Source organism: Egretta garzetta, unplaced genomic scaffold (genome assembly GCF_000687185.1).
Source record: "Egretta garzetta isolate BGI_Z169 unplaced genomic scaffold, ASM68718v1 scaffold11, whole genome shotgun sequence".
NCBI lineage: Eukaryota > Metazoa > Chordata > Aves > Pelecaniformes > Ardeidae > Egretta > Egretta garzetta.
This window is the reverse complement of record NW_009258621.1, coordinates 2,325,227-2,335,883: the sequence shown is the minus strand read 5'-3', so window position 1 is coordinate 2,335,883 and position 10,657 is coordinate 2,325,227. Positions and strand designations below refer to the sequence as shown.

General features: G+C 40.0%; 1 protein-coding gene across 1 annotated transcript in view; it reads right to left on the bottom strand.

Annotated features, from left to right (window-relative positions):
- The window catches only part of EPCAM (epithelial cell adhesion molecule), a 10,063-nt gene extending 5,972 nt beyond the window's left edge, over positions 1 to 4,091 (bottom strand). The window contains exons 1-2 of the mRNA XM_009648163.1: positions 4,074 to 4,091; positions 1,048 to 1,216 (exon numbers count right to left, since the gene is read on the bottom strand). Of these exons, the coding sequence (XP_009646458.1) occupies positions 1,048 to 1,216; positions 4,074 to 4,091 (187 nt within the window). The remainder of the gene's footprint in view (positions 1 to 1,047; positions 1,217 to 4,073) is intronic.
- Between the last annotated feature and the right edge of the window lie 6,566 nt (positions 4,092 to 10,657).

Sequence of the window (10,657 nt, the reverse complement as noted above, 5' to 3'; positions counted from 1 at the left end):
TTTCTCCCCTCTGCGGGCAAGCGGCCACGGATCACTCCCGCAGCCCACTCGGCGAGCTGAGAGCCGGTGATAGATATTCCCACTTCACGGTTAGTTTTGTTCACATCCAGTGGTGCCCTTCAAACTGCTTCACGAGGACTTAGCATTTAAAACAATCCCAGTAATTCCTCAGTTAAGAAGAAACAGAACACCTATCTGTACAGAATAAACTTTCTTAAGGATCTTCCTGATTTTTTTTTTTTTTCCCTTTTCTAAAATACGCACTAGGTCGCTCTACCTTAGGACTGTTCTGAAGAGAGTCACTTTTGGAGCTGCAGTCCGCACTTCCTTGTTCAGAAAAATGTCTTTGGTGCTTTGTCTCTGAGCAGCAGAGCTTTGTGGGAACCTACAAAATGGTAGGTAGTGCCAGAGCCCTGCAAGGGTGCCGAGGAGGAAACAGAGGAAAACCTGCTCTGGGTTTTAAAATGGCTTTCCAAAGTGTAAAAGCAATGCTAAAACGGAAGAGAAAAGATAGGTATGGTACATTGAAAATATTTTCTGAACCTTTATTAATTCAGTTAAAAAAAATGCATAGATCTTTTTGAAAGATATATCAGTGTCCTAGAAAAACAAGTTATTTTAGTAGAGGAGAAAACGAGAATGACGTTTCTCTAAGTCTGTTCCTGCATTTATGAGAAATAAAGAGTTTCCAAAGACTTGAAACTTCCTACCAGTGTTCACGTTTGCTGTACAATAAAAACTTGTTGCTGCTTTTGTATATGCAGACCTCGTTAACAAAACTGAAACCTTTGCGTGTTCTGAATTGTAAGTGCAGGTTAGCCATCTGTGGTTCTGTCTCTTTGCGTAGCTGTGTTTGTGTTGTATCTTTATGTTTGTATGTGTTGTCTATGGTGCCCTGCTGATAACAGGTAGGTGCTGTCTCAGATGGGTCCGAGTTAAATGACTGGGTTTTGGGTCTGTTCCTGGTACAACCTGAATTAGAATTTTGCAGCTTTTATCTTGATTCTTCTTGAGCTTTTGTGTGGCTTCTTAATACTCTCCTGATACACTTGTCAAAGACTCGAAGTAAGAGCATGATCTTAGCAATGTGAAAATTTTGGGAAGACTTCAAAGCCTCAGATGTGGGCTTCTCGCATTTCTGCTGTCGTTCTTGATGGCATTCTTCAGAAAGATGAACAGGATCAATAGGCTCAGAAATGCCTGTGAAGCTCATTTTCTGTGTAAAAGTACCGGTTTGCTCAAGATGAGAAGAGTTACCCTGTTGTTACTAAATCGCCAAGCTGAACTAGATAGGCCTTGATAATAAGGAACAGTAAATTTTATGATAGGTCTTTGCCTTTTTTTTTTTTTTTTTAAATATTTAGATGTAGAAGAACAGAGCAGGCTGGGTACATGCTAATGATCCTTGTTCTCCTGGCCCTTGTTCTGTCTAGGTAAACCTCTGTGCCTAGTTTTAAAAATCCAAGCCTTAGACTGTAGTCTTGAAACCTCACAGTGGCAGCTACTGAAAGTAGCGCTGTCTCTCCAACAGCCTCCAGATACCAGCAAAGATGGGTCTTTGCTGTCAGTAGACAAAAAACCAGCCATAACCTTTAGTGCCTAAGGGTTGAATGGTCTTCGGGTATTTGTGTGGACTAAAGAAGCCTGTTACAGTGTGGTTTGGGTTTTTAATATGACACGTTTTCCCTGAACTGTTAGTTATCACCTATAGAAAGCCATACCATAACTGTGGTGCAAAGACAGGTGCATCATTTTGCTTTTTGTAGTGGAGCATTTAATTTGGCTCCAGTTTGCAGGCGCTAATAAAGAGCTCGTTATCTATAATTTTTCCCCAGGTTTTCAAATCTGAAGAAATTGTTTAAATATCACTTGGTATTTTAGAAGCAGAGAGAGGTGCTCTATGCAGTGTGATTCTCCAGCAAAGCAGTGGAAATGAGGGACTATTCACAACAGTGTTAATCTTACCCTCTTCCCAGGTTATTTTGAGGGAGGCTTCTCCATAGAATCAAAGCCAGTGGAGCAGGTATATGGTTAAAAAGATAAAAGGGCCCAAATATCAAAGTAGCTTCATTACACAGATAACCTTGGTGTCTAGGGGGTTGGAAGGCAGTGTCTTTTTTTGTACCTTTTGTGGTGATATGTAACTCTCTGTGCTGGAATATGTGCCCATATTCAGTGGCTGTTCTGTCTTAACTTTCCTCAGTGTACAGCTCTAAAGGTAAGGCCCTGCTTGTTGGTTATAAACAGGATAATTTTATCAACTGTTGGGAGAGACATCCTCTTATCAAATAGCTGAATGCTGATTATGCAGTGTGGTGTAGGCCAGTTGTGGTTTACACTTATTAAAGCATAATTACAGCTCAGACAAAATATAATTTAAATGCTGTGAGCACATTACTGGCTCTAGCATATAGCAAAAAGAAAAAGAAGTTTTGATCAGCAGGCCCTAGAGACTATGTAAACTTATATATGGAAAACTCATGTGTTTTTTCAACTTTGGCTCTGTAGTTTACATCTGCTTCAGGTCTGTTTGGAGAATAAAGTTCAGTTCACTGAAGTATTGAAGAGCCGCTGACGCCGGTGGGAGGTTTTCTGTTGACTTCAGTGAACTGTGGATCAGATCTGAGGAGATAAATCCAACTCTTTCTGAAATCACTCAGAATTAGTGCGAGACTGGGATCTGGCCTAGGTCTTCACGAGATCATTTCCAGGTCTTTCCTAGAAACGGGGTGAGTGCGCTTGTGATACTCCCCAGGCACAGAAAAAGGACAAAAACTGCTTTCAGGGAAAGTTGCATGGATGTGTGAGTCACCCCTGAGGTATCAGGAAATTATGCAAGGTGGGGCTCTGACATGCACTGTGGTCAGCAGATCAGAGCGATGAGTAGAGCAAGTGTGGTCGGTGCCATTGGAGTATTTGGCAATCTAGCTCTAACTGAGATTCTTCAGAGGCTGCAAACCTGATTGGTTTTGCATGTACCCTTCTGAAGATAACCAAAGTCTCATCCCTAGAAAATAGGCCATGTATTATGTATACCAAATTGTAAACCATAGTGTCAACTAGTGTTTTCCTAACAAAACTAATGACTTTTGAAAATTCATGATGACTTTTAACTGGTTCAGGCTGACAAAGTTAGAAACAACCAGAAACAGTCTTAAGCTTAAAAGTGCTGACAGGTTTTCTGGACAGTAGACATTGCTATATACATTACCTATATTTTAGAACTTGCTCAGGAACTTTTTATTAGTACAGTTTTCGAATGTCTGTATAGAATGAAGCCATGAAAGGACTGTAGAGGACAATACTGAAAAATTGTAGAGTATCTTGCCCGTGCTGTGTTTCTGAAGACTCCGTACCTTCACAAACTGATGTATGCTGCTGTTCAAAGAGTTGTAATAAAACCGGTGCTTCTGTGTATTTTATTTTTCCTGCAGGTTTGAAAGACACTACGTAACAGGTAAGTATTATTATCTTGATTTGAATAATGAGAGCATTTGCAGTCATGGACAGCTTAAATGTTTTTGGCTGAATGGAGCTGGTCAAATAAGAAAATAAATGTGTCTTTCTGCTGGACTGAGTGACTGACTACTTCTGAACACTGTAAAAAAGCTAGTTTACATGTTTTGTTTATTTTTGGCCTGTTTCTAGATCATGCCTTTTTTTTTCCTTTAATAATAACAACAACATGGTTTACAAACCTAACTATGCTTGTATTTTGCCGAAATTGTTATGCACACTGGAGATGGAAATTAGTTCAGAGGCAGTGGCAACATTCATAAAGGTGTCCTCAGCTTCAGAAGCCCACAACTTGGTTCTCTTATCAGGCTGGAGACCTTTGACTGAAAGTAAGGGTATCTGCTCAGAGGTTGGTTCAGAGGTTCATAAAGGTAGACAGGGCGTAGCCACAGGAGAGAAATGCTCATGCAATTAATGTGTGCTCTATTTGCATCTTTGAGGTTAATAGAAACCAACCTGCCTGATACGTTGTGGCATCCTCACCTCTGTGCCAGGGCTGGCACTTAACTCCAGTGGGTGGGGTCAGTAACAGGCTTGTCATCCTCGGCTGTACTTACCTGAAAATGCATCTCCATGGCTCTTATACCTACAGCATTTTTTAGAACATTCAAAGCTGCTTAAAATGCACAGCATTTGATGTAAAAGATGTAGTAACTCTTCATCCAGACTACCTGGTAAGAGAGAGGCAAGCATATTAATGCCTGTGCCCAATCCCTGAGAACACTCACTGGTTTAGTATGGTTTGGAAAGGGCTCAGAGGAAAACATGAGATCGCAAGTTGTAGTAAGAGAAGCTCCGTTTACACTAAAATTGTTTCAATTCTGGCATCTATGATACTTTTTTTGCCCTTTTAGCCATTCTCTGTGAAAGAAGATACAGATGGAACTTTGTCAAAACACTTGTTAAAAACTGTTTGAGAGTCCTAAATAGTTTTGTCATGCGATAAAACATGTTAACATCTCTGTGCTGTAGGCAGAACCAAAGCAGATGGTTGTACAGACAGATAGTTGTCCCGTCTCTCGGTATAGTGTTATCAGAAGGCACATTAAATACTTTTCTCACAACCTGGAGGTGTCTGCCATTAAATTTGCTTGTGTCAGACTCATCTATATATACAGGCTAGGGCGTGGATTTACAGTATGTCAGGTAACCCACAGTAACAACCTATGTAGACATCTGTACCCAGCAGTAAGCAGAAGACACTTATTCCTGAACGTAAACAGGGTCACGGCATGCGCACAGGCAGTTTCCAGGGAGCAGCTAACGTGCTGGAAATCCCCACCCACTCTTACCTCACTGTGACTTGTCTGTAGTCATTCCCCAAGCAAAGGTGAATAAATACAGCCATCAGCCAAGCAGAAAAATCGCATCCCACAAACACCATTTAGGGTAACACAACAGGCAGCAGAGAGTGGGGTTAAAGGAGCTAGGTGTTCCATAGCTCACAGAATGCTTTTTTTTTTCACTCCCTAGCTGAAATAAATTGCTTTTGGTTTGTAATGACTCTCCTAGTTTGTGAGTTTCCCTTATTTTTCCTGTTAGCAATAGCTGTTGCCAAAGTTCAGCTGTTTCTCTTTGCACTTTAATTTACAGCCTTCGTACTGGTTTTTATTGCTTCAACCTCTGAGTGAGAGAACTTTTACAACCCGTGATTACTGAACTCAGAGAAACAAAGCTTTTTTGCCCTGCTGTGAAGTAATTATAGAGCCCATTGCTTCTTGGGAGGGGCATTCAATGTTTAACAAACTCTGGCAACTCTAATTTTAACTGTGTGAAGCCTGGGCCATTAGATGGGATTGAAAAAAAAAAAAAGAATCCTGACTCTTTCCAGCTCACATTTTAACTTGCCTGGTTTTAGTCTCTAAAGGGCTGTCCTTGAAGTTCTGCCTTCCAACTGTTGAACTTCATGCTGTTCATTTCTTAGCAGTATAAGGGGACTGAAGCCAAACTATTTGCATATGAAAATAATTTTCCCTTCAGAAATTCTAGCTACATCACTCTTGATTAATCCTTTCACAGGGCGAGTCTTCTGAATGCCGTGCCATCAAAATAAGGCTCTTGACAATAATGAAATTGTCCTGTCTTAATTACTACTATTGTTTCCTATTATAGGGGCTGTGGTCATGGACAAAGATTCAATTGTGTTCAACAATGGAAAAATGGAGAATAAAAGAGATACCGTGTCTGAAAGAGTTTGTGATCTGAATTATGTAACCAGTAAACTGAGAGGTAAATCTAAACTTTGGAATTGGAAAACAAGATGAGAAAGATTTTATGCAGTTTACACGTTTTGTCTAGTTACAGAATCATAAGCCTGCTAGCTAAGAGTTTGAAGGCCCCCACCTGCTCTTCATCCACTCAAACAGGTATTATTTAGGAAATGCTGAACTTGCTGCCAGGAAAAAAATTAGGACATTATTTTGAAAGCACTGAAGTTTTTTTACTTTTCATCTCCCTAGATGAAAAGGTAAGTATGTTTCCTGCATAATAAGTTACTTAGATCTTTTGTGGTTTTGTGTACTAATGTGTACATAGACATTACAGCAGTGAGACTGCATGTGTCCTACTAGATGTGAACGGAATATTTTCAGCTAATGTGATTTTATAAAAACTTAAGAACTTTATAGAAATAACTATAATTATTAATAATAAAACTTAATAACTTTATAGAAAACTTAAAAAAGTAAAATTCTTGACGTTTTATTGGTTCAGCTACATTTTCATCGCGAAGGATTTTTGAGGTCTAGGGTTTGCTAGTTGTTTCTGAGAGGAAAGAGGAGAAAAATACCAGCTGAAGAGTTCGCATTTTTTAATGTGAGTGTAGGCAGTCCCACTCCTCTGCACAGGCGCAGTTCACCAGCACCACCTTGGGCACAGCCAACTCACACCTGCTCTGGTGTCTCAGGAAGCCTGGTGCTCTTGGCAGCTGAAACAAATGGCTCCAGGGTCATGGTGGCACAGAGGAGTCCTGCTTCTTAGTGCTCTTTGCACAATGCAGTATGAAGAAATGGCACGGGCATAACTGGGTAACAAATAACCGTGGTTATTAAATACTCACTGATGCAAAATACAATCTCCAGTGGCTTTAAAAAGTTACATTATGGTGGGTGATGTCAGGAAGTTAAAAAAACACTTAAAGGGGTACTGTACATCTCATCTCCTTTCCCTTTAATGTAAAATATGCACTCAGAATTTCGAGCTGTTGATGTTGAGAGATACATCTTTCACCACTTGCCATTTTGTGACGTGATGGTGAAGACCTAATGTAGTCTCATCTATTTATTTTGATAAAGTAGTTGGAACTCTTCAGATAAGACGACTTAATTTCATTTATAACCAGCACAGAAGTGCCAATCCTTAAAAATAACTCTTAGAGGCTTCCACTGCCTGCTTTGAATTAGTTAAGTTCATACAGGATATATCGGTCTATTTACAGTAGAAATGAACAGCAAGTTCAAACTTATGTCCCCAGTACTGCTGCAGAGTACTTGGCTGTTCTGAAGTATGCAGAAGCAGCATGTTTAAACATGCACTGTGTTTGCTGGCAGTCTTCCCGTTCTTTTACCATTTGCTGCATTAGTCTAGTCAATACTCTTCCTGTTCACTACATAATTTCCAAATGATTTTTTTCTTCTAGTGCCTGAATTTCTCAGTACCTGAGAATAACTACAGCTGTAAAAACCCCACTGTATGCTTAGAAGTTCTTTTCAAGTAAACAAAGCTGAAAATTTTTCTGTCCATTCATCCATCAGTGACATATACTTTAGTGGCACTGGACCACTTGTAGTTCTAATCATACTGTAACATTTGTCAAAAGCAAAGATCTAGCTGTAAGGTACCTTTCCAGCATCTGTTACTTCCCACCTCAAGGAACAAACAGGTAAGCCATATTCAGTCTATTAAGCTTAGTTCTCAGGCACCCTAATAATTTGTTTCACACGACTCATCTAAATCCTTACTCTCTCTTCCCACATAAAAAACAGGTTTCTAGTGATAGATGTGGGTTCAGGTGGTTTATCTGTTCCTTTTTAATTTACTGAAACTTGTGTGACCTGCTACACTCTCTATTCCAATGGATTCAACCGCATGTCTGGAGTTTGCTTTTTAGATGAATGCTTCAGTTTCGTTATGGTCTTTAGGAATCACACTCTCAGCCTGCGTGCACTGAATCTAGAACATATTTGATTGAGAGGCTGGGTTCCCGCCGACAAGGTCGGGAGTCACCTCTACAGGGAAGAGAGGCTTTTTTTTTTCTATTTCACACTCTGAAATAAGTAGGAAAAGGCTAGAATTGAAAAATATGTGTTTTATTATGAACAATGATCTGTATTTAAAAGAACCAATGGTTCTTCATTACTTTATTTGAAAAGAAATACCAGGTGTTCTTCCTATGGTACTTTGTCTTTCTTAAACAACACAAAAGAAGTTCACTGGACAGGATATCAGAGGCCAAAGGCATTTGTTTTCCTACCTCACAGATACTAAAAGATTTTAAAAAAAAGAAATATGGATATCCTAAATTTATTAAAATACTACCCATGTTTTTCTTCAGTGATGCTTCTTAATCTATCTGTAAACAACTCAATCACTGAAAAAAAATTTAAGTCCTTTTTTTTGTTTAAAGGAAGCAAGCTTCTCTGCAGCTGCCTTTTTGGACCAGCTACTGGGTACCTGTGTAACTATATATCTCATATAATTGAGTTCCAGTGCATTTATGGATTTTTTTTTTTCCCAAAAATATTTTGTAAGAATCCCAGGTCTTTCAAACCCAGGTCTTACTCATTTTATATATGTGTGTGTGCGTGTATAAAACAGTTCAAACTGTGATAACATATAGAGATCAAGAGTAGGTAAATTGATTTAATGTCCACCTATAGGAAGGATTAGGAATTAAGTACAACATGAAATCCAGTGTACTAGACCAGACAAATGCCACAGTGTGTCAGTTTAAATTCCTTGTGGTGAAACAGTGCCCCCTGATGCCCAGCAAGCCAGCTGGAAATAAAAAAAAAAAACCCTCCATTCTTCCAGATATTCTTGAAATCTGAAAACTGCAGTTCTTCTAAAAACTGCAGTTAATAATATGCAAAGTTGAGAACCAGTTAAGTCCACTACCTCATGCAAAGGACTTAGAGTCAGGTAAAGTTCTGTTTCCTTATTGTCATCATGTTCAGGCATCCAACTTTTCCCCAATGATGTTTTTTCATGTTTCCAAGTTGAATCCTTGAATCATCCCCATCTCAACAATCCTACCTCATCCTGTAGAGTCCTTCAAGGAAAGGAAGGTAAACTTGCAAAATTTCTCACAGACTTTTCTCACACCTTTGGTTCCCTCAGAGTATGAGCCAAGGTTATGCATTTGGTCTGTATTGGGGCAGAGCCCTGGGTCCTGGGAGGTAGAGGACAGTACCACAGAGGTTAGAGTCACAGTACCTGTTGAGTAACTTGATTGTAACAGATCTTTGAGAGTGAAAATTGAAAAATACCCTGTATTTCATTGCAGAACCACCAACTCAAAAAAAAATTTTAAAAAGGGGAGAGCTACGGGAAAAAACCCATGCCAACCTTGGAAAGCTCTGTGTGGATAAAGTTCTATATTGTAAGCTACATTTTATTGATAAGCCAAGGAATACAAATGTGAAGATGTAAAGAAGAAGAATGCATGCACTTCTCAATTATCATTGCAGTTTTATGTTTCGCAGTAGGGCAAAAAATGACAGAAGCTTGTTTGCTAGTCTGAATGGTTTAGATGGTTATATGGAAGTTTCCATAACTTATAATTTCTTTGTTGTCCACAGTTATCAAACGAATGGTAATTAATTGAAGAGTGCTTTGAGTTCCTTAGATGAAAAGTAGTATGCAGAAATGTTATAATTTAATGCAGGGTAACTCAACCTGAACACATGTGTATGAAGAGAGAACCTCAAGGAGACTTTTGCCCAACCTATGTATTTGGTATTCTCTCTCCCCTGCTGCCAACTCTCCTGATTTCAGCCTATTCCATACAGGGATGTTGTTAGTTCGTGCGCTTACTACTTGATATGTTTTTTTCTCTCTCTCGAGTACACGATCAGAAACTTAGAATAGAATAGAATCATAGAATAGAATCACTTTGGTTGGAAAAGACCTTTGAGATCATCGAGTCCAACCTTTAACCTAACCCTGCCATCCCACCACTAAACCATGTCCCTAAGCATCTATCCTTCTTTTAAATACCTCCAGGGATGAGGACTCTACCACCTCCCTGGGCAGCCCATTCCAGAGCCTGACAACCCTTTTGGTGAAGAAGTTTTTCCTAATGTCTAGCCTAAACCTGCCCTGGCGCAACTTCAAACCATTCCCCCTGGTCCTATCATCTGTTACCAGGGAGAAGAGGCCGACCCCCACCTCACTGCAGCCTCCTTTCAGGTAGTTGTAGAGGGCGATCAGGTCTCCCCTCAGCCTTCTCTTCTCCAGACTAAATAACCCCAGTTCCCTCAGCCGCTCCTCGTATGACTTGTGCTCCAGACCCCTCACCAGCTTGGTTGCTCTCCTCTGGACATGCTCCAGCAATGCAACATCTTTCTTGTAGTGAGGGGCCCAAAACTGAACGCTTGACATGACCTTTCCCTGAATATGCTCACTAGCTCAGAGCACCTAGATAAAGATATCTGGCAAATTATCAATAAAAGATGAGGAAGGAGTAAAAAGGCCTCTCTTCTCCTTACCATAATGAATGAGACCAGTTACTCTTTAATTGGCCTGTACAGGGGGAAACAATGACATTAGATGTATTTCTTGCCATCTTCCTGGAATAAATCTTTAGCTTTTAGAACAAAAGATAGCAATAAGATTTCACACTGAATCTTACTAGCAAAGGGAGTTCTTCATTCTTGTTACTACGTTTCAATAGACTGCCTTAGACTAATTGCATAATACCACACGCATTAATTGCTTCTGTGGAAAGGTAACAGCAGGGTAATATCGCACCTTGTATTTTTAATGATCTGTAAAGCTCCGTACGCCTTCTCCCTCGTGTCCTGTGTCTCCTGGGGAGGTGTGTGAGGGAAGATTTTACGATGTCGTTGAGCAGCTGAGAGATGCGCGTCGAGTTGCACAGCTGCTTACGGGCACAGGAAAAAGCAGCGGCCGCCAGCCTGGC